At 35.3% G+C, this 27,995-nt stretch overlaps 2 protein-coding genes across 3 annotated transcripts in view; both read left to right on the forward strand.

The window, feature by feature from the left end:
- Positions 1–14,106, forward strand: part of LOC110464406 (arylsulfatase J-like) — a 17,000-nt gene extending 2,894 nt beyond the window's left edge. The window contains exons 2-8 of the mRNA XM_021519606.1: positions 1,039–1,225; positions 2,979–3,154; positions 6,147–6,258; positions 10,038–10,133; positions 10,715–10,958; positions 11,411–11,562; positions 11,829–14,106. Coding sequence (XP_021375281.1) covers positions 1,039–1,225; positions 2,979–3,154; positions 6,147–6,258; positions 10,038–10,133; positions 10,715–10,958; positions 11,411–11,562; positions 11,829–12,100 — 1,239 coding nt within the window. The 3' untranslated portion in view covers positions 12,101–14,106. The remainder of the gene's footprint in view (positions 1–1,038; positions 1,226–2,978; positions 3,155–6,146; positions 6,259–10,037; positions 10,134–10,714; positions 10,959–11,410; positions 11,563–11,828) is intronic.
- Positions 14,107–16,173: 2,067 nt separating this feature from the next.
- LOC110464405 (arylsulfatase J-like) lies at positions 16,174–27,989 on the forward strand. Of its 2 annotated transcripts, none has more exons than XM_021519604.1 (8): positions 16,174–16,508; positions 18,856–19,042; positions 20,700–20,875; positions 21,906–22,017; positions 23,518–23,613; positions 24,279–24,522; positions 25,258–25,409; positions 26,170–27,989. In XM_021519604.1, the coding sequence occupies exons 1-8, from the start codon at positions 16,248–16,250 to the stop codon at positions 26,439–26,441; spliced, it is 1,500 nt and encodes a 499-aa protein (XP_021375279.1). In that variant the 5' UTR covers positions 16,174–16,247; the 3' UTR covers positions 26,442–27,989. The 2 variants fall into 2 exon arrangements, with proteins under 2 accessions (XP_021375279.1, XP_021375280.1); XM_021519605.1 differs by lacking the exon at positions 16,174–16,508 and adding an exon at positions 17,675–17,843.
- The last annotated feature ends 6 nt before the right edge of the window (positions 27,990–27,995 follow it).

The raw sequence follows: 27,995 nt of genomic DNA on the forward strand, positions 1-27,995 counted from the left end.
CCCCCCCTCTTTTCTAACACCAACCCAGGTTCTTTGACTCCCTGACAAGGATTCTCTCTTCTACCTTGAATAGGGAGGGTCAACGGCACCAGTTTGTAGTAGGACTAGGAATAGAAATAGAAATAGGGATAGAAATAAAGTGCTGTCATAGTCCGAGTTTCCTCTGGCCCTAATCATTAACACAAGACTTAGACTTTTTGACATATAGAGTTCTGGTGTGGGGCCAGAGCGCACTGCTATATGAAAAGGTGGAATTCTCCGACACCGTTTGGTATCGGGGAGTGACAAATCAACAAAAAAAGACAACATTAAAAGATCTGAAAATAATTCTGTATATATATTGTCAACAGACTGAAAAACATGCAAAACCATACTGCATTATCGACCCATTGTATTCTCACAGTCATCTGTATATGAATCATGACCAGCAGATGTTACTAATCCGGTCTAATGCCTTTATATCAGCAAATGTAAAGCTGTAAAAATAATGTATTTGCTGTCTTCAAATCAATCGTAAAACTTCCCAGGAACAGTAATTGTAATGAAACTCTAACTTTCATTTTTTTACTCTGATTTGCACTAATCTAATTACAATAGTTTTATAGCCAATATGAGACAGAACTTCTGGTATTGCTTTCTTCATCTGTTGAGTAAATTCTTATCCATACAATTAGCTCAAGTTCGATATCGCCATCAATATTTATGGATAATTGTCAAACTATGAAACTTCAATGTAATGTGCTTGGTTGTGGCTTTATTATTACCCAGCATGGACTGATTGCCTGATAATTCAACAGTGACGAAAAACATGGAACAACATTTTTTGGTTTTCAATACATTAAAGTGTCAAACAACATTAAAAGATCTGAAAAGAATTGGACAAAAGGTCTTTTAGTTAAATCTTTCTATCATAAGATGTCTTTGAAGTAAAAAAAGGACTGCTATATATAGAACTGATTATGATACAATGATTTCAATTTCAAATTTACAATACTCAATTTCTTGTACATTGTACTTTTTTTGAAATTTGTTTCACAGATCCACACTGGGTTGCAACATGGCATAATTTCGCCCCCTCAACCTAATGCCTTGCCAAGGGACAGTCCCATTCTGCCAGACAAGATGAGGGAGGCTGGATACTCCACACACGCTGTAGGAAAATGGCACCTGGGTTTCTACAAGGAGGAATACCTCCCCAACAACAGAGGTTTTGACACATATTATGGTATGATACATTTCAATCAAGTACAAACAAATTGAGAATGAACATTTTCTATTTAGGGGATAGAAACTTGTTTTGAGTGGCTATACTGGCGAATAGAACATGAAATTTGGTTTGAACTCGAGACTGATAGGTGGAGAGTTTAAACCAAATTTCATGTTCTAATCGCCAGTATAGATACGAAAAACAACGTACTATCACCATTCTAACACACCTTAACAAATATGATACGCTAATTATATATGTTTAGACACATTGTATTTCTTTGCTACAAGTACCTAGTAAAGCACTCTGTGACCTGTGCTGGCGATGTATCATTCTGCAGTGGACTGACCTATCGGAAAGAAGCTTTCAAAAGTCGGTCATTTGGCCCCGCCCATACTGGCATGTTGACGAGGTGGAATATTTGGATTGTTCATGAACGTCCTATTACCAAAGTTTATACAACACATTTGGATTACTATTGACCAAATTCTTACATTTCCATGTTAGTATGTATGCCAATCTGTGCGTATCGACAAAATTGGTGATTATTTGTTTAGATCTGTGAAGAGTTTTGTGCAAAATTTATGCGATACATGTATGTGAAATGTTTCATTTGATTTCGGATCTAAATAGATGCCTACACACGGATAGAACAAGCGTTTCAGTAATAAATGGAGGTATTAAGAACAAGGAATGTTAACCTTTTACTTTTTAGTTTATTCAACAAATACATTTCATCGGTCCTTTCTGTTCTGTTGCCTGCTAGCCTTATCAGCAGGATTTCACTAAGAGGCGAGCTTGACGCCATATTGTTTTGGTCAGAGATGGGGCGTGGCTTAAGTACGATGGGAGGAGCTTTAAACGATTGATCATGATTCTATCTCAGATTAGAACATGGTCCATATCCAATCAAAGCATGCGTTGCAAACAAATCGTGTTAGAATATTGATGAAAATATGTGATTTACAATTAGCTTGGGGATTATCATTCATTTTCAGTGTTTTCTGTGCAGAACAAAAGCATACTTGTGTTTACAGTAATAAATGGCTTTAAATGGACAAAATCATCTGTCTTTTTGTTCATTCATCTTCAACAATATTTTTTCTGCTTCATTACTTCACTATTTCTAACTCATCTTCACTAATTAAAAGTTCTTGTCATACTTGTTTTCATTAGTGCTGAATATCAATATATGATCAGATCTATGATTGATGTAAAATGCATACTGAACTCATTGTACTCAATAAAATGTATACTGTTAATAAAGAACAATTGTTGAAATGCATTTATGGTTACATGAACTTGTCAGAGAGATATCGACTGAGACGAAGGTCCATATTACGAAATATTCACCAAAATAAAGTCAATATTTGTTCCCTTAGATTTATGACATGATGCTGTTTATAATAAATAAACAAAATGGAACATGAAAAAATTGTCAAGAAGCAATTGGAGAGATCTTTATGACCATACAAATGAAATGATAACATTCAGAGAATATTGACCTGCTGTTTCTAAATCTGGTAACACCAAGTTGATATCACAACTCACAGACCTGCATGCACATAATTATGATCCAACCAATTAGGATGTTTGAAAATTTGTGTCCTCTAATATTAGATGTCAATGACGGTAAGCCTATAAATAATTACTACATGTACTTAACTATAATTACGTACCTGCAAAGTCACTTGTATTTGAGCATATTAACCTACAAACAATCTCTGTTTTTATTTACATTCATAGTTTTTGTCATTTATAATTATAACAGGTTATTTGACGGGAAGTGAGGATTACTACACAAAATCACGGTGCTCTGGACACAACTTTTGTGGGAAAGATTTAAGAGATAATTTTAAGCCTGTCGAACCAAATGCAAATGAATATTCAACGGAGATGTATAGCAAGCGTGTCATAGACATTGTCAACAACTACAACTCCTCCCAGGTAAGGCCACACTATAACTGAAAAAGGAAACAAATTAATACAATGTTTAAAATGACTTACAAGAATAACAAAAACAGAAGAAAATGTGTTTTCAATAAAATCCTTCTATTTCACTTTCAATAGTTTCATATAGTAATAGACTTGCCTGGACTGTAAACAGCAACAGATGGGATAGAAATACCATTAACGTTGTTATATTTTGGATTACAGAATATTATTTCTGAAATGATTATTTAATCATATTCTGTACATATTGTCAACAGACTTATATATATATTGACACATTGTATTCTCACAGTCATCTGTATATGAATCATGACCAGCAGATGTTACTAATCCAGTCTAATGCCTTTATATCAGGAAATGTAAAGCTGTAAAAACAATGTATAGATCTGCTATCTTCAAATCAATCAAAAAACTACCCAGGAACAGTAAATATAATGAAACTCCAGCTTTCATTCTCTGATTAGCACTAATCTAATCACAATAGTTTTTTAGCCAATATGAGACAGAACTTCTGGTATTGCTTTGTTCATCTGTTGAGTAAATTCTTATCCATACAATAAGCTTATAAACCCTCTCTTTCCATATGATTTCCTTGTAACTTTTTACAGTTTACCACAAGCTGAAAGAGTTTAACAATATGAATCAGACATCAATACAATATTTTTTCAGAGTTATTGCCCTTTGACTACTACAAGCATTACAAAAATCATGCTGAAAAATATTCCATGTTTCCACCTTTTTTCCTTTATATGATATAATTATCCTCATCATTCATTATTGTGCACATGTATCAGCTATTATATTGATACTGTAATTAGTTACAGAGTAATTACCCCTTTTATTATTTTGAGCATTGTTTATCCCATTAACAGTAAGCACTCACTTTAAGTACAATTTCTTTAAAAGTAAGATTTATTGTCAGTTATGTACATATCCTCATCCTTGTTTGTCAGACGCTTTGATTTGGTGTTCATTTACAGAGTTATTGCCCTTTGAAAACTTAAAAGTGTAACACTAAACAGTTGAATTAATCAGGACAACAAGTCTCTTTGTTACTGTACTATTTCCTTGAAAAATGATAGCTATAAACAGTATAAAAACACAAGCGAGAGATCGTAAATGTGAGGGCAGAGAGATCGTAAATGTGAGGGCAGAGAGATCGTAAATGTGAGGGCAGAGAGATCGTAAATGTGAGGGCAGAGAGATCGTAAATGTGAGGGCAGAGAGATCGTAAATGTGAGGGCAGAGAGATCGTAAATGTGAGGGCAGAGAGATCGTAAATGTGAGGGCAGAGAGATCGTAAATGTGAGGGCAGAGAGATCGTAAATGTGAGGGCAGAGAGATCGTAAATGTGAGGGCAGAGAGATCGTAAATGTGAGGGCAGAGAGATCGTAAATGTGAGGGCAGAGAGATCGTAAATGTGAGGGCAGAGAGATCGTAAATGTGAGGGCAGAGAGATCGTAAATGTGAGGGCAGAGAGATCGTAAATGTGAGGGCAGAGAGATCGTAAATGTGAGGGCAGAGAGATCGTAAATGTGAGGGCAGAGAGATCGTAAATGTGAGGGCAGAGAGATCGTAAATGTGAGGGCAGAGAGATCGTAAATGTGAGGGCAGAGAGATCGTAAATGTGAGGGCAGAGAGATCGTAAATGTGAGGGCAGAGAGATCGTAAATGTGAGGGCAGACATAATTATGTACCTAAAAGGAATTGTTGTTGACACATATTAAGTGCTTGCATGGTAATCGTACAACTTTGATTTCAAGCTGTGTAATTTTCATGTCATGTAAAATATTCTTTCATATTGATGAACTGAGTGGTAATTTTTATGGTTCTAAAAAATGAAGATAACTCAATGAAAGTTACATGTAGACAGTAATTGTAGGACGGCAAGGCAGTGTGTCAAATGCCAAGTTTGGATCTGTAAGCCCAAGGTCAAAGTCACATCGAGGTCAAAGGCCAAATTTGTCCTGGCCAGGATTTATGATTCTCTGAAGATAATGAAATTTGAGGGATATATGTAAGATAACAAGGTGGTTTGTTACATACTTATTAAGGGTCTGTACACTCAAGGTCAAGTTCACATTGAGGTCAAATTCATTGTCCAGGCCATAACTTCTGATTAGCAGAAGGTAGCTGAATGAAATTTTAGGGATCAATCAAGGATGGAAAGGGTGTGTGTTGTATACTATAAAGCTATCGTTAGGTCCATTAGTGTTCCACTATGAGCATTAATATGTCAAACTTCAAGGTCAAAGTAGTTAACTGTGTAGTCATTTCAATGCATTAAAGACAGGATGCTTGCATGGTTTAATTAACAGTATTTGGCTTGGTTGAAGTACTATTAAGTTTGTTCAAACAAAGGACACAATTGATCCGCTGGTCTCATTGTCACACTTTGAGCCTTTATCTTTTCCTTTTTTACCGTTTAATCTACAAGTTTTATATTTTGTGTAATTCTTATAATTCATCTACCATTTTGCCGCAATTAGCACTCCTCCCACTATAAGCTCCCCCCTTTTTGGGAGGAATTGATACTATATAGACTCTTTCCCAGACCTGACCAGACCCAATCAATGATTAATAGTGCTTAGAGATTTATGTCTGGTGATCATGCCTGGACCTCCCGTAAAGCATGAAGCAGATGAAATTTTGATTTCCAAACCTCCAGCCACACTGAAATGTTTAAAGTGTCCTTTTGTGATAACAACTTGTTGAAGTTGCCCAAATTTTTATATTGACATAACTCATATTATATTTTGGCCAATTGTTAGAGTGCCCTGGGCACTACATTGTGTATCTATGGTGAATATGTTGCATGTACTTGTTTACTAATATGCTACCTTGTGACTCTGTATGAGGTTCTCATGTTGGTTCTTAAGGCTTTTAACAACTAAATAGATAAGGAAATATGATCAGTGCAACTTGAAGATCTGTTTTGATGTGGAAGGAAAAAAGCATCAGTTTGATTTCTACATGTCTTTTGCAGCCAATGTTTCTGTACCTAGCATTGCAAGCTGTCCATATGCCACTAGAAGTTCCAGCAAGGTACAAAGAAAAGTATGCTCACATTAAAAACCACGACAGGCAAACATATGCAGGTCAGTACTTTTAATGGAATTTGATATGAAACATAATGGACTTGAGCAAAACTTTTTCTCAAAATCAATATCTGCAATACAACTGATACATGAAATAAATCATGTTTACACAGAAAGTTGCATACATAACAAATAGCCTAGGTTATAACTCGTTGATGTTTATTTGTATATGAACCTGATTAAGTAGTATTTCAGTTTTTTCCAAAAAATATTCAAGTTAAATTTAATACAGCTGGGGTCAATCACCTCTATGTAAAGACTTGCCTATGCATCTATTATTTTAAACCAGAGGAACTTTGCTGAGGTTGTCGTTGATCATGAGTTTTAATTGTTTGCCTTGTTTTTTGGTGGGTTTGTTTTTGCATTAAACTAAGCTAGGATCATGGTTAGGTAATTGGGATTTAAATTTGGTTAAAATGTTTGGCGTGTAACTGATTAGACATATATGTACCCCATTAAGGGTCTAAAATAGAGAAAATACTAATTGTAGTTTTGGTTCCCTGGACTCCAGGGAGCCAGATGGTTTAGCCAAAACTAAAGCTAAGAATTATTCCTTTCGGTAGTAGAAAGGTATTACAATGTACGATTATAACTTGGGTTGACTGAATACTGCTTAATTAGTTCATTACAGTAAACTCTACGCAATGTAATTAGAAAAAATAATAAATAACAGAGCTTTGCAATTTTATAAGTAAAACGGTTCTGGTAGAAGTATTACAATGTTTTTCTTGCCGATAGCAATCATATCTCATATAAAGACTCCAGTGACTATGAAGGCATTTTGTACGAATTGTCACCAAATCTGTTCGGCTGAGGAATGACATCTTTTTTAAGAGTTTATAGTCATTTCCTTTATTTAGTTCTCACTTAATTGATTGTTGCAGACATAGTGTAGATGATAAAATATATGAAAACATCACACTTACCTACCTACATCATGTACACTACCTCTTTGAGCTCATCTACAAATAAAACCAAAATTGTATCAGCTGGTATCACCACTTTTTCTGTCTTTAGCCCTACTCTCTGACACATTTCTTTGTTTGCATTTCTTTCTGGGTCTGCCCCTTTTCAAAGTACACAGAATACAACTGAAACACATAATAAATAATCAGGTATACATTGAAAGTTGCAAACATAGTTAATAGGCTAGGGAACATCGTTTTGGGTATTCCCTTTTCCTCTTTTCAGAATCCACCTAAATATTGTTCTTTTTTGTGATGTTGCTGTCAAATTTTTCAAAGCACTTACTTGATCAATCACCGTCTCCTAACATTGATTTCTGCTTTCAGCTTTGTTTAGTAGTTTGTTGTCTTGTCAGGTATTCAACTAAGTACGATATTTGTATTTGACAGTAGATTTTGCAAACCTTTAGCAGCAGGTTTTGTGGAATGCACATAATTTGTTAAATTCTGTTCGATTTGCCCCCCAACATTGCATTCCATACAACAGCTACAACAGCACTGATCCTAATTTTGGAGCTACAGAATCTCCTCTTTGTTTTAATATTCAATTAGTTGTCTTAAAATTCCAGTTCTTTTTTTCGCCTGACACCAGCTGCTGATAAATGGGAAATGTCGTCAGAAGAGTCCTCCATAATAGAAATAATGGTCCATCTTGCACTAGTGTTCTCATATTCTACAGTTGTTCCCATACATCGATCACCCTCAAGAAGAGAGAAGGGGAAGTCACAAGTCCTTGTCTCACACTAGATTTCCCTGAGAACGATTATGGCCTCTGGCGAATTCGAGGACATCATTAAAACAGTCTTTGAAAAATCCAAACATTGCACTGGTATGCTGTATATTAAAAGAATCACCCATGTGCCACCTATTACTGTGCTTGATTATATTCCTAATGACGACAATGGGGACAACACATCCAACATTGTTTCTCAAAGCAGTTTGTTCTGTCAGTTAAATCATAACGACTTTTGCTATTCTCTGACCTCCTGAACTGGTGACAATACTTCCTAGGGAAGTTTCATTATTGTCCCTTAGATTAAGTTAGATGGCACAACATATAGCGCACCCAATGCAAGTATACCCTTTTTTAAGATGGCCAAAGTTCGAGAATAGATGCCTTTCCCATCTTCAGTTTCGTGATGACCGTTTTACCAAAAAGGTTAGAGTATTGGGTTTCTGTCATCTAATTCTCCGTTCAGTACTTCAAGGAAATCGTTTGCCCTGGTCTTTCTATTTCCACTCTGTCTGATATTAGCGCCTCAAAAGTCCTTACCAATAATGCCATGTCCGTGTTCCTGGATTTCACACGTAAGACCCACATGTGATTGCGCCAATAACGTTTTGTAATTAATACATCATTCCAAAAATAAAATAAATTGCACCAAGCAGCTGTTTCGTCCTTAAATGAAGCATCGGTGATGGTAAGGCCCAAAGTGTTAAAAAGCCAAATTTGGACTAATCTAAACAGAAGGAAAGCTGCATAAAATTCTTTAATATAAAATTCAAAAAGTAGAAGAGTGCCTGTCGATTTCAGATTTCTAAAAAGGCAAAGTTTGTATATAAGAACCATGCCACTAACGAAGAAAGAAAATTATGGCTATAAAGGTTAGGGAAAATCTGGAGGTCTAAGACATCCATCAGTGGAGTCTACCACCATGTATCTTGAAAGATGCACGCCTGACTCACACATGTGATTGCACCTAAAACATTATTGTAATAGAAACAGTTTGCAAAAACGAATTACACCGCACCATACAGCTGTTTGTTTTGCATCTCCCAATTGAAACCTTGTTTCATAATGTCATCTCATATTTGTTTAATTTTGAATCTCTCTTATTTGTGTTCATCTTTCGTTACATGCCTTCTGAACTTGATCTTCATGGTAACTTCAATAGGATGCTGATTACTCCCACAATCTGCGTCAAACATCGACACCGAGTCAATGGTGTTGTCTAATTGTTGATTTGCATATGACTGATATTGTCATGCATGTATCCCATGCAGATTCATGAGTTTCAGGTGAACTGACGTATTTCTTGTGATGAAGTAGAGTTTGTCTGATGATCAAGTTTGTGAAAGACACATGTCTGTTGGTTTTTCACCATTTTCACCACCAAATCCGTGTTATCCCTAAAATCAGAATGGCACGGCATACTGAAGTTTTGCTGTATACAGTTAGTAATTTGCCGTGCAGGTCCTCCATCGCTTTTGTATTTACGTCATTTCTTGTTTACCCTAAAAAATGGATCACAGTTAGCTCGTATAATTGAGTAGAATAGAAAAAACATTTTATCTACTGGGCCTCATGCTATCTTTTGTCCTAATCTTCTTGATCATGCTGATAACAACATTTGCACTATGTTGGCTGTAATTACAGTAGGGGACATGATTTCAAGGAATTATTTCCGTGTGTTCTATTTTTTAATGGTTCGGCAACACATGTACAGTGACGTCGATATTATGATATAAATTGTTATAAAAAGACACATAAGTTGTAATTGTTTATGAATTATTTAATAGTTATGTCCATAACAACCATTTTAAAAAGATTATATGAGTGTTTGCTGTTGAATATTTTCAAAGGTATCAGCAGATGTTCCACGCACTTCTCGCACACTGAATGTAGCCATACTAACAATTTTAAGACGTTGGTGCTGGTGTATTGTTCGATTACTTATGAGGGAATCGATTACATTATAAACCCTTGTTCCTGTACACTCATCTTATTTTTTGTGAGCATGCAAATGTTCATAATGTGTACGAAAGATACGAGCGAGTATCGTTTTTTGAAGGATTTCTTTGTATACTTGACAGGTATGGTGGCAGCCATGGATGAGGCTATCGGGAACATCACATCAGCATTCCAGGCCAAAGGAATGTGGGATGATACCATAATGGTTTTCTCTACAGGTGTATATATGTTTCCCGTCTTCTTTATTGGATTGACTTGTGTGTCGCCTGCAACGCGAAGCGATATTTATTTTTTTTTACTTTGTCGGCGTTGTCGGTTGCGTCGTCCGAACCAATGTTTCCGTGCGATTACTTGAGTTCCCTTGGGTTGATTTAACTCGAACTTAGTACACATATTGCATACTAATATAGCTCGGACAAGTTCGCATTTCAGAAGTTTACGTGCAATTTTAGTGGAGTAACGCCATTGTATTGCCAAATAAGGGCATTGTGTAGTAAATGCAACACCATTTTAATTTTTTAATCAATTCCTTTCAAATTTTGTACGGTAATGCTAAAAGCAATAATGTTCAACATATAAAACGGGGTTTTCTGTCGCGTTTCAACTTTTTGCATTTTGGCATATCTGTTTACGCGATAACTCGAGCCAAAACATTTTTCTTACTAAAAGTGCTGAGCAGGCGACACATTCACTCACGTGGAATTCTTGTTTGTGAAGACAATGTTTATATCATTATTTTCTTGCATTGCCTTTTATATTAAATTTTTATAATTGGTCATCAAAACTGCAATTGTTTCAGACAATGGTGGACAGATTTTAGCTGGCGGCAACAACTGGCCGCTGAGGGGCTGGAAGGCGTCTCTTTGGGAGGGAGGAATGCACGGAGTAGGATTTGTGCATGGCAAAGCCCTACAGAAAAAAGGAAGTGTATCCACCCAACTCATGCACGTGACTGATTGGTACCCGACACTGGTAGGACTGGCAGGAGGCTCCCTAAACGGCACCAAACCTCTGGATGGATTTGATCAGTGGAAAACAATTAGGTATGCAGAATTCAGTTTGAAGCAAGGTTCGGTTTTCTGGTAAAAATATCATCTCTTGATCCACAGACTTGCTTAAGTTCTACTCATGTTTCCGTATCATTAAACGTTGTCTGGTACGTTTCATGTTGGTTACTTTATGTGTAATCCTGTTTTCAATCATGCACAAATTTTCATTAGATATCAAATTTGTGCTATTTGACACTGACAAGTATGTGTAATGTATGCATATTTGTAATGTTTATTTGACATTTTGATGCTGTTTCTAAATGAAGGAGCACTTTTAATTTTTGTACACAAAATGAACTTGAAAGCTCGCCAAGGTCGTTCGACGCATATCATGAGCGTTGGCCACTGTATTTTATTAAGCTGATTGGAAGAAAAATTTGGAAGTCTTCTAGGAAACCATTCATGTATAAATAGGAATTGTTTTATCATGAATATTCGTTTATTAGTGAAGGAGCTAAGAGTCCTAGAGAAACACTGCTTCACAACATAGATCCCCTGACCAAGCCTGTCGGGGATAAACTGGAGGGGAGTCCATTTGACAACCGGTTCAGGGCTGCTCTTAGGTGGAGAGACTGGAAAGTGATCACTGGAAACCCTGGTATGTCAAAATAATTCCCGCCTTACTCCAATATATGTTTTCTCTGTAAAGAATAAAATAACTGATTTTTGTTTTTATTTCTGAACACAACGTGCATTGCTAGCAAAAATCTCTTCAGTCAGTTTAATGTAATTTCTATTACTGGGCAGATGGAAACAGACGGCTACTATTGCCTGTATTGTGTTACCGATCGATAACAGACCATTTAATGCATGTCTTCTTTGTCTGTCAAAAAAACTTCATAACAGATGATTTTTCTATTACAGGCAATGGAAGCTGGGTACCAGAGCCCACTGCTGAGAATATTAACATGGATGTCTACACTGGTGAACCGAAAAAGAATGTCTGGCTGTTCAATATTGCCAAGGATCCAGTGGAAAGAGTCGACCTGTCAGCAGATTATCCTGACATGGTGATGAAGATGCTGACAAAGCTGCAGCAGCTGAATGAGACAGCTGTACCTTGTGTCTATCCTCCCTCTGATCCAAACTCCAACCCTCAACTTCATGGGGGCTGGTGGGGGCCATGGGAAAAGTAGGATACTTAAGAGATACCTCAAGGAATGATTTTGATTTATCTAGCAATGAATTTTCAAATAGGAACGAGAAAATTAGCGTTGAATTTGATATAAAACATGACATTTTTTATTTACACTAGCGATGTTTGTTGACCGACTTCGTGATTTGTAGATTTACTTGTTTTGGTTCACTCATTACTGAGGGATGACATTTATGTGGTATATTTATTGCTTTATATGTGGTGGTATAATTACGTTTTTTCTTCTTTTTTTTCACTAGTCTTGACTATTATGAATATATCCTGAAATTGACTTGTAGCATTATGGTAGTTATACATGTATGTAAAATCCTGGGGATTGTTCTTTGCTGCCACAGGGTTACGGAACAACTAGTACAATGTTTTGACTATCATCAAAAAGGATAGAAAGATGATATGTCGTTTTCATTCTATTATTTCCACAGATTGCCATTTTAAACGGATACATTGTGTATGTAACTAAAGCAGTTTTTGATGCATCATTTTCAAATTAATTATACTACTTCAGACTGCGTAGATCTGTCTGATGTATGGCTTATCTTTCTGCATTCTGCTTGTAAAATCTTAAAGCTTTTCGGTACATGTACATTATTGTCAAATTATATATTGCTTTTTCTTATATTGAGACGATCTTTTACCTCTGCCATTTATTTTTTTTGCATATTTTGACAGGAGTTACTACGAATTTTGGATCTGCTAATTATTTAATCTGGAATAATTTTATGCTGTTTTACAAACATTGTATCCATGCTGAACTCTATAATGAGATCTAGAGGACAGTGGTTTCATCGATTATGTTTTACATCAGGTAATTCATTTAAAAATCTCTCTATGTATGTTAGGGGAAAGAATAGATCTGCTGCATACCTCTGCATGTCATGTTATATATAAGAGGCGACTAACGATGGGCTTTCTTTCGTGCCTTACTGTTCAGGGGACACTGAACAAATCAAAGTTGATCTGCAGCCCAAACAGCAACACTTGGGATCTTTGGTGTCTACTCTCACTTTTTCTCTACGTTTTGTTTTCGGTAGTGTCTCCCCAGGCAACCGCACGTCCTTAAATGGCATTAGTCGTTGATAGAACGTTAAAACTTACACGAAACGCCCTTAGCAACAGTCTTCATATGACAAGCTTTTACGAGGACGTTAAAAAAACAAGTAGATGGAATCTCACTTCCATATATTATACTGATTTGCTAAACAGTTGCCCAGTTGTTGTTTCAGACAACGCTAATACTGTGTGGCCAATGTTAGCTAGGCCGATATAAACACCACATGTATGACAGGTATAAGTCATGGCGATATAAATACCTATTTATGTGGTAGATGTCCTGACATCGTGCATATTGAACTGCCACCCAGATGTTATTCATGGTGTCCAAAATGAACATTGTACTTGCATTCTTCAGTATTAATTGTGTGCATTTCGTTTATGCCTAATTTTTAAAGACGGAACATGTTATTTTTGGTTATATACTCAATACATGCCTAGTGTTCTCATTGTTTTATTGCCGGAAAATGGTATCTTGGTTACGTACACGCTGAGATTTGTTATTGTTTATAGATGTTTTACATCCAGCACACCTATGTGTGTTTGTTTGACTGTAGAAATTCATTCCAAATACAAATGATAGGAAATCTCTTGTTAGTTAGTAAAATTTATTGTGAGGTAGAGTTGATGTACATGACATTGCTTTTAACTAGTTTAACTGGTGTTTACAAATGTCTCGTATGGTTATTTCTTACGATGTAATTTCATTTGTTTTGTGAGATTTTTCATGCAATTGCATGAACATTAGACGCATTATAACGATTACAGACATGAGATTATTATTTTTATACTGGAGGTCACTAAAAACAGGCAATATCGAGACCAGGTTTGGCGAATAGTGTGTATTAACAAGTCTTTCCATTCCCATACATTCTCTACTTTTTTTGTATATTCTTGAAGCAATTTGTTTCATCAATAAAATATATTTTCTAATAATTGCTATTGTTTTATTTCTATTGATTTTATTGTGTCGCCTGCGACGCGAGGGGACATATAGGTATTACTTTGTTGGCGTCGGTTTTGTTGTCCGCAACAAGGTTTCCGTGGGTTGATTGAGCTCAAACTTGGAACACATACTGCATACCAATATATGTCGAACGAGTTCGAATTTCAGAAGTTTACGTGTATTTTTAGTAAAGTAATGCCCCTTTTATTGCCAAATACGGACATTGTGTAATAAATGAAAGACCATTTTAATTTTTTAATCTATTCCTTTCACATTTGTTACTGTTATGGTAGAAGCAATAATGTTCAATACATATTATGGGTTTTTCTGTCGAGTTTCAATTTTCCACGTTTTCGCGTATGAAACTTGATATAGCAACACTGTACTTCATTTTTGCCGTTAACTTTTCCTTGTTTCCATACAATCTTGTTTCCGTGCGATAGCTCGAGTTTCTTTAGGTCGATCGAGCTCATACTTCATACCATGTTTTCTTACCAATAGTGCTTACTTGGTATTGCTTTTCAGGTTCGAAGGTCAAAGATAAAGCTCACCGTTACTATAAATAGACAATTTGTTTCCGTGCGATAACTCGAGTTTCATTAGGTGGACCGAGCTCATACTTCATACAGTGCTTCCTTACCAATAGTCCTTGATTGAGATTGCTTTTCAGGTCCAAAGGTCAAGGTCAGCATTACTATAAATAGAAACTCTGTTTCTGTGTGATAACTTGAGTTCCTTAGGTGAGATTCAACTCAATCTTCATATGATGTTTCCTTACTAAAAGTGCTTGCTCGGGATTGATTTCTCATTAGAGTAGCCTGACCAGGCGACACATCCACTCCTGTGGAATTCTTGTGAATATTTTGGTAAGTTATACCTGTGTATTGACATACTAACAAGTCAATTTATCACATACACGTGTATATTTCCTTGAAGCTGCACGACTCGATACACAAGTTTCGTGACAACGCTGTGTTAAACTCAACAGAGAAATACGAGCGAGATCAATCCATTCTAGACTTTCCAAACGTCATAGTCTTTCTTTGGCTGTCACAAAACCCTTTAAACATAATTCATATTCCGTTATTTGGAGGGGCAACCATTTAATTTTAGAAATGAACCCAAAACATTCTTTTGAGGAAATGCAAGGGTTTGGAGCCCTAGAATTATCCCCACCAACAATAGCCATACACTGGAAACCTCTTTCTCGTTTTCACTTTGTTATCTTCCGTTCATTCTCTTTTAACCATTATTCTCATTCATTAGAAAATATTGCTTGTAGTCACCCCGGAGAAAGAAGATCGAGACGTGTTGTATCCTATAAGGCATGTCGTAAAAGGTGACGACTGTTGGACCCCATTCAGAAACATTACGGGATATAAAATATACCAATATGCCGCCGCCATAGCAACGGTACCCGTCTGCATATGACCCTGGTTGTTGCAGGAACGTTAACCAACAAACAAATAAAATCTTTAATATACGCAAATATATATAGAAAAAATAAGATTTAACGACCGACTAAAAAACTAGCTGCTTTCACCCTTCACATGGCTCTTCAGTTTTATTTCAAAAGAAATATTAACTTAAAAAAAACTAGCTGCTTTCACCCTTCACAGGGCTCATCAGGTTTATTTCAAAAGAAATATTGTATTTCTTTTGAAATAAACCTGAAGAGCCATGTGAAGGGTGAAAGCAGCTAGTTTTTTAGTCGGTCGTTAAATATCTTATTTTTTCTATATTTACTTACTTCACATGGACATTTAATCCTTTTTTATCTCGCAAATATATACATATATCTTGAAATAGAAAACAAAACGTTTCCTAGAAAGGGATACTAAAAACAAACACCTTTTCCCGTTTGCTAATATTGTGTTAATTTGCTGTTCGATCGATATCATGTAACTATAAAATCCCTTAAAGAATCCTTTGAAATGTAATTTAAGTTGAAGATTGTTTTCATGTCTTTATATATCGAGCCCAATAGCCAAGAAAATGACAAATGAACATTAATTCCGTTCCGTAGTCCGTGTTACTTTCATTCGAACCTAGATTCAGTTGGCTAGTTTTATTTTAAATAGGGACGTTGTGTCCATTGTGTAGATCGATTTCTGTTTTCCAAATAGACGTGATGATGATAAGTAACGCTGCCTTGTCAGGTATTGTTTATTTTCTACTTTTGTGTTTTGTGAATATTGTTCACACAAAGCAGCCACATATTTTATTTGTGCTTGCGGACGACTACGGATATAATGACATTGGTTATCATGGATCGGAAATCAAGACCCCAAACCTCGATAAGCTGTCTGCTGAGGGTGTTAGACTGGAAAATTACTATGTACAGCCTATATGTACACCTACTAGGAGTCAACTTATGTCCGGGAGATATCAGGTAATATGAAACAAAATATCTTCTTTAGGCCTAGTTTCAAATATTCATTTATTTTTTTAAAACATTAAAATCTAACCTGACATTTGAGAATTATATGTAGACATGAAGAAATTGTTCTAATTTGTTAGGTTCGTCATACCCTTTTGGTTTCAGCCATACAAGCGCACTGGGAGTAATGGTGTGCTGCACTGCATGTGCCGGTAGTAGAGTTACTACAGCGTGTTTACCTGGGCCTGTTCGTTTATGCGGAACCTGTTTTAAAATGTTACATTTTCAGGTATAAACTCTAGGGGCCCCTGCAAATGCTTATGCAGGCTTTATAAGGCTTAGTCAAGGCTCGCCTGAATGCAGCATCTGATTACAAGATCGAAACTCATTTCATAACGACAGCAGCCCTCTGTCTGCAGTCAGGTGCGACACTAGTAATAGTGCTATACATACAGATTTGAGAGCTGTATTCATCACACAGCCGAACTGTGATAACGTAGGTAACTAACTGTGTTTATATAAAGATCAACATGTTTGTCAAGTCGTCTTTAGATGTTATGCCATCATTATAAACATTTTAACATTGAATATATTAGTATTGCTACTAAGAAGCACACGACGTATCTGATTCCCATATCAATGAAAACTTTCAGTTACAGAACCTATTCACAACGGCTGTTTACAAAAACTACGGTAACAAAGTAACACAAAAGCAGATACAAGTTTATATCTCAGTTTCTCAGAGCAGATAAATACGTATTACTAAACCTGTGCATTTGGCAACATAAATAAATCTTATTTAAACATTATTTTATTTCAAATTTTTGCACTCTACACATACTACAAAACATAGTATAAAGAGGATTGGAAAACAAACTATACGAGCTTAAACTAATTTCTCTCCTCTCTTGGACATTACGGCACAGTTTACATAATAAAGTTAATTTCTCATCCATTTACCCCTATTCGATACACCTGCACGTGTTTTCGAGTAATTAAATTTGAAAGCTAAATACGAAAGTTTGAATGCCCGCCGTGTCTGTGATTAAATTGTGAGATCGACATGACTGAAATGTCATTGTAGTTTTGAAATATCTCAAAACCAACCGAAATAAGGCCCGTTGTAACACTATGATTTTGGGTCGTATAAAAAGGAATTTATATTTTCATTTTCATGTGTCTGGATATATACAATGTTTAATTTCATGAATAGTAAAATAATCTAAAGAAGTACTAAGTAACGACCTACTGTATATATACTATACATGGAGTAGTTGATGGACATCCTCATGTATGTAATGACACAACAATGGATCGTTTGAGAGTTCATGAACTTATGACATGGTGGTAAGTACGGACACAGATGATATCAGTTAAACTATTATATTCGTCCTAAGGCTGACAGGACAATATTTGATATGGTATTCAGATGAAGAGATAAAGTGTACAATTAAATATGATGGCAAGAAGCCCAAACACTGGTCCGGTTTTTCTTGTTGTTGTTGTTGTTGTTCGTTTGTTTGTTTCAATTTCTTCCTTTATCAATTTTAATTGGCTTTATACCTTTTCGAAATTAAGTTGTGTATTTTTTAACTCATTTCCCCTTTATAACCAGATATAAAAAACTGTCGAAAAGCAAGTATTTTTTTCTTGAATTAAAAAATCAAACTATTTTGAAACACGATGCAGATTAGTACTAATGTACAAACGGTCTTGTGGTATATAAAAAAATACTAACTATAAATAACGAAAACATAAGTTTGATAAATTGTATATCTATGCGCTATAACAGCTTCTTTATAAAAATGCTTAGTCAAATTATGTAGGTCATAAAGAGTTTGCTGCCACACTTTAGGAGACCATAATCGGCTTTCAGTACCTTAACGCGTTTTGTAGCTAAATTAATCATATATTATTTAAAAAGGCTAACCTTATAACATGCTGTTTGAATTTGGAATATATTCATCTTGTTCATACTAATTCTAAAAAGATATGTTTATCAAATTGCAAAAAAAAGATCCATTTGGTACTTTGTTCATGCTTTTACTTAAAAGCTGAAAAAATCATAAAATGTTTACATCGATGTTCAATACTACTAATCACAAACTTCTCTTATCAGGTTTTGAATTATTAAAGTAAGTATTTTTATGTTATTTGATGCAAGTATTGCACATAGTTAATCAATTGTGAAGGCGCTGACGAAACTTAAACCGTGTTGATATATGATTGTTTTGATTTAATCGTCTTTTATATACATAAGCGACTCTGCAATCAATTTTAGAACTGATTCCATGATCGAGCGTGATTATAAGATAATAAAATTCTATAGAACATACTTTTGTTTACATTTTCTTCACAGATCCACACCGGTTTGCAACACAGCGTAATCTTTGCACCCCAGCCCAATGCCTTGCCAAGGGACAGCCCCATTCTGCCAGACAAGATGAGGGAGGCTGGATACTCCACACACGCTGTAGGAAAATGGCACCTGGGTTTCTACAAGGAGGAATACCTCCCCAACAACAGAGGTTTTGACACGTTTTATGGTATGACACGTTTTATGGTATGATACATTTCAATCGTAGACTCGTAACTTCTTTCGGCATGGCAATTGCCAGTTATATCAATTTAATTGATTTACATATACATGTAGCTCGAGATAGTTTTAGTATTTTCTTATTTATTGTTGGATTAATGTTGTATGTAAATCATTTTATGTATCATAAACTTGGTCCAAGAAGCAGCTTTCCAAAAAATTATGTGTGATTTCAGAAGTAGCACAAAAACCCGCAGTGTTGAGTCGTTACTGAAAGTCTGCTTGCACACCTATATACATGTATATTGTTAACTTGGACATATCTAATAAGACTGGAGGAATAACCATTAAGTTTATTGTATGACCAATGTAATGCTACACAGTTCATGATAAACTGCATGAATTGTGTGCTGGCATACCAGTAACCTCATTTCGCCTAAATTCACGAGGTCGATGTACTCATTCACAGGTTAATAGCTGTAACACATTTCCAGGTCATTACGTCATTTAAATCAATTTCAGCACTCACTATGCCGGTTTCTTTTTCTCATCCGGATAATGATTTATTGACACGAAGTAAAATTTCCTTATAATCCTTACTACAAAATGTAACAAGTACTTCAATTAACCAGTATCCGACAGTTTCATTATATTCTTTACCTATCTTCATTTTCTTGTTAGACTGTAGTTTTAACAGGTCTGCAAAAATTTTATCTGAATGTGTGATCGATAGTTCATGCTCTATCTATTTTGCACTTAATATAAAACGAATACTACATGAGTATACAAATTATCTGTTACCGCTATGCTTAACACATTATGGCCCGCTCGTCAATTTATAATGTAAAACGATACTATGCTTGGTATATTGCTAATGCACTGCCAAACACTGTCTGGTACACAGTTTTTGTGCCATAATACTCTATCTGGTATACTGTTAGTGTGCTGCTAGATACATGCACTATCTGGTATATTATTACAGTGCTGCAAGACACTATCTGGTATATTGCTAATGCACTGCTAAACACTATCTGGTATACTGTTTTTTGTGCTGCTAGACATTATCTCGTATACTATTTATGTGCTGTAAGACAGTATCTGGTATACTGTTTTTGTGCTGTAAGAGACTATCTTGTATACTGTTTTTTGTGCTGCTAGACACTATCTGGTATACTAATTATGTGCTGTTAGACAGTATCTGGTATACAGTTTTTGTGGTGTAAGATACTATCTGGTACATTGCTACACTACCTGGTGTACTGTTGACGTTCTTTTAGACACTACCTGGTGTACTTTAGACGTGCTTCAACACACTACCTGTTGTACTGTTGACGTGCTTCTACACACTACCTGCTGTACTGTTGACGTACTGTTGACATGTTTTTACTAGACACTACCTTTTATAATGCTGACGTGCTTCTAGACACTACCCGGTATACTGTTAATGCGCTTCAATTTACTTCCAGGTATACTGTTTATGTGCTACAAAACACTTCCAGATATATTATTTATGTGCTGCAAAACACTTCCCGGTATACTGTTAGTTTGCTGCAAAACACGTCCACGTATACTGTTTGTGTGCTGCTAAACAATGACAAATAATGCATATTTACATAGACTATATAAACTTTTAAGGGAATCAAATGTTTATGTTGAACTAATTACAGGATATTTGGCCGGAATGGAGGATTACTATAACAAATCTAGATGTATTGGTCCAAAGTTTTGCGGCAAAGATTTACGAGATAACCTCAAACCTGCTGAGCCGAACCCCAATGAATATTCCACAGAGATGTATAGCAGACGTGCCATAGACATTGTGAGCAACTACAACTCTTCTAAAGTAAGAACATACAATATTTGGAATAAATAAATACCATAACATCATAATTCACGAAAACAAAAACATCACAAAATATGTATACAACGAACCTCTTTATTGTTTCCCCTATATGCAGGTTTGTTTGAACCGAAATGATGCATTGGTTGGTTTACCAGCACATTTTCAAGAAAAAGCAACAACTTGTTATAAGCAAGTTTGATATACAACAAGACGGTTCGACCTTAGTCTCCTTCGAAAAATGACGTAGCTACAGAATATTTTAAAACAACAATTTTTATCTGGAATCAGGGAAATTTTGTTAGATATCTATAAAAAAAAAGAATTACGGATATCCTTCGCTGTAGAATGCTTGCGACTTACAGAAGAAGACATGTCAAATATCATAACTTTCACACATGGAGTATCTATGAAAAAAACAATTTCTGTCAAGGGTAATCACGAAAGAGAACCCGCGCAGTGCAATCACAAACGCATGAAAAACATCATAAGGAAGATGTGTTGAAGTTTGATTGCCCACGTGAAAAAAAGATACAGACTTTTTATTTATCATTTATTATTGTGTGCGCATATTGGAGAGCGAAATTAATATTTCATTTTAATTCTATTATTTTATAAACATAAGGTCGAAACAGCAATGTGGTGCAGTGAAATTCATTTTTTGCATACTGGTTTGGTTTAATTTTGTTTAACGTCCTATTAACAGCTAAGGTCATTTAAGGACGTGTTTTTCATACTGGATCTATAACCTTAAATGTAAGGTGCAAGCACCCCTGTGTTTGTCACGTTCATACTTCAAGGTCAGTGGACTCAATGCCCTTTAATTAGATCTTATTTATCTTGAGGTTTGATCGCGAGAAAATTAGACTTGCATTATCAGCTTTACAGTTGGTTTTACGACTTATATCACTCAACGTTAATGTCCATGCTAATTTAATTACTTAATAAATGTAAAAGGTTCGATTGATGTACTAGTATGGACAATTTTACCAATATTTTAAGCTATTTACATGTCGAATTGTGATTTTTTCAGCCCATGTTTCTGTACCTAGCACTCCAAGCTGTCCACGAACCATTAGAAGTCCCTGCGAGGTACAAAGAAAAGTATGCTCACATAAGAAACAGTGACAGGCGTACATATGCAGGTCAGTACTTTAATAGGATTAAATAGGAAAGTTAATGAACATAGGCAAACGTTTCCTCGGAATCAATTTCTAGAATACAGTTGATACATGTAATAAGGTATACACTATGTTACAAATATAGTAAATAGCCTAATTGTTGATGTATATATACATACATTGTGGTTATACTATATGAATTATTCCTATTATTATTAAGGAATCTTATAGCATTTTCTGCTGTTTATTTACAATTCAATGGATTGATTATATCTTCTGAAAGTCGTTTTTGTGTACGTAATTTAAGGCAAACTTTGTGTTATCTAATTCAATAAATACAATATTTATTTTTACGAAAAAAAAAGATAGTCTCTCTGCCGTTGACCTTGTTCTGTGGTATCTTCAATTCTGTATGAATTCCACACAATTGCTGTGTAATCCCAATGTTGTCTTAGTAACTATATAAAAAGCGTTTTTTATGATAGACTTCTCGAAGTTTGCATTTTTAAAGGTGTACAATTTATTTCGCATATACATAGTTTCACTTTCTCAAATAACAGAGTTGTAAACAAATAATGCCAGTGTCAACATTCGGCCCTACTTCAATATCTTTTATTGTTTCGCCATAATTATGCAGATACATAAAATGAACATTAATTGCGTATATAATTATTCATTATTAATACTGATAACCGTAGTGGACCTCCTTGCATAACACCAGGTTGTGTGACGGGGTATCCTAACAAAATGACACATAAATGTCACAGGTGAATATAATTTTGAAAATGAATAAGGATTGTGTAAAGTGACTGAAATTACTGTCATTTTGATACAAAATATGTCATATTGGTATGCATTAAGTAAGCGTAGTGGTACATTTAAGAAGAAAAATATGCAAAAGTTTCACAATATTTATAATATATCAAACTTAAGCTTCATAAACCCATACATCTTGTATATGTGGTTCCCCCTTCGAAGATCGTGATAATTTTGTCCTGCATTGTCCTTTTTTTATACTAACCAAGGACTAATACTCTCTGTCAGCGATGAGTGATGCTATTTCACTCAATACCCAAACTTTTATTTATGGTTTTCAATCACAAGACGTAAATATGAATATAAATATTGTGGAGACGGTTCAGAATTACATTAGAGACACCAGACGTTTTTATAAGATAGCTTTGTAAAATAATCTCTCTTACAACAATTGTGATATTTGAAATATGTCTTGTCAAATCAAATTCAAAGTACAAATGATCTCTTATTTTAATACTCAAAAAAACATCTGTAAAAGTATCATTTATATGATATGTATATACCGTTATGTTTTGTAAGGAGAGGGCTTATATAGGCTATGCCTGTTGCCTAATTCCTTTTGTACATAAGATCAGTACAAGAAAAAATTCTGAAATGAATAGACGTTGACCTTACCTTTTATGAATATTATGTCAATGATATTTTGCGAGGATGCAAGCGAAATATATAAACGTTTAATTTTAATGTCATTCTATGTATATATGACAGGAATGGTTGCTGCCATGGACGAGGCTATCGGGAACATTACAGCAGCATTCCAGGCCAAAGGAATGTGGGATGATACCATCATGGTTTTTTCCACAGGTGTATATTGCCTACACCTGTGACATATGGTTTTCTTTTCCTTGCTTAGTCTGAGGGTCCCCGTGTCAACAGTTTCTTTATTCAGATGATTCAAATTCGATATTTTGTATCTTGTTTTTGTATCCCCAGAAAATAGATTCTAGCAGGAATAACGGAGTTTTACTTATCTCTCCTGGCACATTTTCTGGCTAAATTCTCAACTCAAGTGTACATCAAATTCGTGCATAATAACCTAAAGTGCTGCGATCTTTTTGGCTCATGGTTTCCGGTTGATATCTTTTGAAAGAATTATCGGATGATTTTTGATGATATGATTCTATTTAATATCCAAGTCCCTTGCTTAATGTTGGTTACCGGCCACTTTTGTTAATATTTTAAGTGGCTTTTACAATCTGTTTATTATTCTTTGGTGATACATACATTACGATTAGTCAATATGCAGCATTAGCTGACACACGCGACACATTCGCAGTTGTAGAATATTTGTGTTTGGTATATGGACTTTCAAAATATATATTAAGATTTTGGCTTAGAGAAAATGTCTTAGAAACCTGATTTACAGTAATATCAATACAAAAATGATAAAAACTTTTTGAACTGTATTTATGACTTGAAAAAATACAACTACAATTAAATAATTCATGAGAGTGCCATTTTGTTTTCAGACAATGGAGGGGAGATATATGCAGGAGGCAACAACTGGCCGCTGAGGGGCTGGAAGGCATCTCTTTGGGAGGGAGGAATGCACGGAGTAGGATTTGTGCACGGAAAATCTCTACAGAAAAAAGGGAGTGTGTCCACTGAACTCATACATGTGACAGACTGGTACCCGACACTGGTAGGACTGGCAGGGGGCTCCCTTAACGGCACCAAACCTCTCGATGGATTTGATCAGTGGAAAACAATTAGGTATGTAGATGGTTGTTAGAAGGAACATGCATTATTGTCATGTCACCGTCCAAAGCCACAATACAAGAACAGGCTGTATTTCTTTTATCTATCCGTCTTCCTTTATTTCAAATTGCACATGATACCCTAGCGATTCCCTGTCCCTGATGCTAGTTTCTGTTATCGGTAGTCGTTTGTTGCTGGCTCGTAGGGGGCTGGGGTTTGAAGGGGAGAGGAAATATCTGCTTACTCCTTTGTGTTTTGAATTAGCATCACCGACCACATTATAAGTTTACCATAAAATTACCATATATGTTCTTATTTTTGAAGGACCATTTAACAATACCTCAATACATGACGAATAGATGTATGCTATTTTGCTATTATTCTTTCAATGAATGTCAGACTAGATTAGCAATGCAATTTGGACCCCTTGCTTATTACCAAATATTAATTGAGAGAGGGGCAGTTTTGTATAACTCTTTAATCTTAGTTAACATGAAAAACGTTTAATAAGAAATGACACTGACATCAAATTTTATTTTTGTAGCCTGCTTAATTTTTATGGTTTATTTAATATTTTTGATGAATTCACACCCATCATACATCGTGAAATTTGAGTTTGTTGTATTCTGCTGATTCATATTATACTCCCTGATAAACATTGTGTAGATGATTGGGATGACGATTCGGAAATCATTTTTGTGAATATGTACAATAAAAGAGCTGGCTTTATAATGTATATTCATTTGTCAGTGAAGGAGCTAAGAGTCCCAGAGACACACTTTTACACAACATAGATCCCCTGACCAAGCCTGTGGGAGATAAACTGGAGGGGAGTCCGTTTGACAACCGTTACAGGGCCGCTCTTAGGGTAGGAGACTGGAAGGTGATCACCGGAAACCCTGGTATGTCTTTCATTAGAATAGTAAATAAAGCTCTGACACCAGATCCGTTCTTTATAGCATTCATCCAAATATCCATATGATATTTGTCAATTAAAGTTTACATTCCTAATATACATATTAATATACCTAAAGTCTGAAATTCATGAAGAAAAATTAAATAATTTAAAATAAGTTATGATACAGTGATATATAGAGAAACATTAACAGTTCACCGGTCATCTTCAAAACCCTTGGTTCCACTTTCAATATCACCAATCTTGTTTGCATCCTCTGATTTTCTGAAAAGAGAAACGAACGATCACGGTTAGCTATTTGATTGGTCCCCGACATATAAACCTGCCAAATTGCAAGAAGGCTGAACCACGTCTAACTGTTGTCCTTTATTAAAGGCTATAAAGATTTTTCAAACTAGTCAACATATATAATTCGCACTGTGGCCCGTGTAGTTACTTTGATTATGTCATGAGAAAAATCATGGGTGCATAGAAGAAAGATGATATCGAATGATGCGTTCGGGTATGGCTTGACCAATATCCTAATCCGAGAGTTAAGATTTCCTTGTTGATAACCACAGATAGCTCATTTTACTTCCATACAGATAACCTACGTGCGTTATAAAGAATATCAAGCTAAAACGTTAAATTTCTTAATCAGTATTCAATGTCAGCTGTGACGTGCTGTAGATAAAAAAACTGTTTCATACAAATGTATAACGAATGTTCGTGTATTTAAAAACTTAATCATCTAATACACGCTTTAGGCGATGGAAGATGGATTCCAGAGCCCACTGCTGAGATCATCAACATGAATGTCTACACTGGCGAACCGAAAAAGAACGTATGGCTGTTCAATATTGCCAAGGATCCAGTGGAAAGAGTTGACCTGTCAGAAGATTATCCCGATAGGGTGATGAAGATGCTGTCAATGCTGCAGCAGCTGAATGAGACAGCTGTACCTTGTGTTTATCCTCCCGTAGATCCTAACTCAAACCCTGAACTACATGGGGGCTGGTGGGGGCCGTGGGAAAAGTAGGTTGTAAAATATTCCGGAGGGTATAGGAGAATTCAATGGTTTACTTATACTTTACATATTTTTTGCTGTGATGTGCTATGGTAGTGATATAAAGAGCTTCCATTCAGCTGTGAGTATTGAACTTGAACATTTTAAATTTTGTAAGAAAATTTTATATGTAAGTTTATTTAGCAAAATAACTGTATTTACGACGTGCAGGGTCGTTTAGCATTACAATAGAAAGGCGTTGAAAAATGATACAATATTGGCTAAAAATAGTATGCAATTCAACGAACGATCTTGTTAAGTCAATTTATAACACTTTGAATCAAAACTAAAACTGAAATATTCCACATAAAATTGGGCTAGTGTGATAAAATAACTTTTGTTAATTAATGGTTTTGGATCTGTTTGCCTTTATTCATTCATTCCAAATTTTATTATAAGAATAGTTTGCCCTTAATTGGAAAATATTTGGCTGTACGAGAGAGAGCAAGATTTTATGTTAATTTTTCCAAGAGTTTCGAATGTAGACAATCTTTAGACCATGTCAACGTAAACAGATTCCGCATAACCTTAACAAAATATATAGTTTCTTCTCAATGCTGGCGTGTTAGAAGTTGGCCGTTGCAACAGTCTTAAACCTTTTCAGTATGAGAGTCATTCATGCAATGTTGTGGGGTCATTGAGGATGAGAACAATTTCCTAGTGGAATGAACTATGTGCTCAAACACACACTCTAAGACGTTTATACACTAGAGAAGGTATTATAATCACCAAGATAGGCCAAAGTTTAGTAAAATTAAGTTCGTCTACGAACAAGACAAACGTTTCCCGGTCTACATTTTAATCAGAAGTAACGTCCACCCTGATGTCGTGAAATCTGCATCTAAGTTTGCATTGTCAATGTTTATCTTTTTTACATTATTATGTTGATGTAATTCCCTGTTTCACTACATAGATGTTTGCATATGCAATATATGTTTGGCCCAAGAACATGCATGTCTGAATAATGGAGATTTATACAACTTTTACTATAGAAAACTTAGAAAAGGAAACTTTTTAATAAAAAGGCGTCTCTTTTTACAGCTATCTGTTCAATGGTATTTACCATTGGCTTTATGTATTACACGCTATATGTTATTGTCCATACATGGCTGTAACTATAAACTATATTAGTAATATCTTCATTACATCCATTGCTATGGAATTATGCAAGTAAACTATACTGTCATTAAATTTAACAATAACTTCGTAATATGTGCTAGCTCAGTGGTAATAGTTTTGTTGTTGACTCCTTACCCGCAATGACAGACGAACAGGTCTGTAAAACAATAACTTTAAGGTGTTTAGAAGACAAAACATGATATGGATATTTTGTCTTTGTATGAAGAAAATAAAACCCTTTATAGTTTATTGATTGACTCTATAACATTGGGGAGGATAATTGCTTGTCCTAATTTGAAGATGTACTTTATTTTGCTTGTTATAACACATATATTTACTTGATGTTTCATGCTCATGTTATATCTGAGGGAAGGCATTTACTACACTTTCTATTCTGTGGGATTTTCG

Source organism: Mizuhopecten yessoensis, unplaced genomic scaffold (assembly GCF_002113885.1).
Source record: "Mizuhopecten yessoensis strain PY_sf001 unplaced genomic scaffold, ASM211388v2 scaffold10987, whole genome shotgun sequence".
In the NCBI taxonomy this organism is placed as follows: Eukaryota; Metazoa; Mollusca; class Bivalvia; order Pectinida; family Pectinidae; genus Mizuhopecten; species Mizuhopecten yessoensis.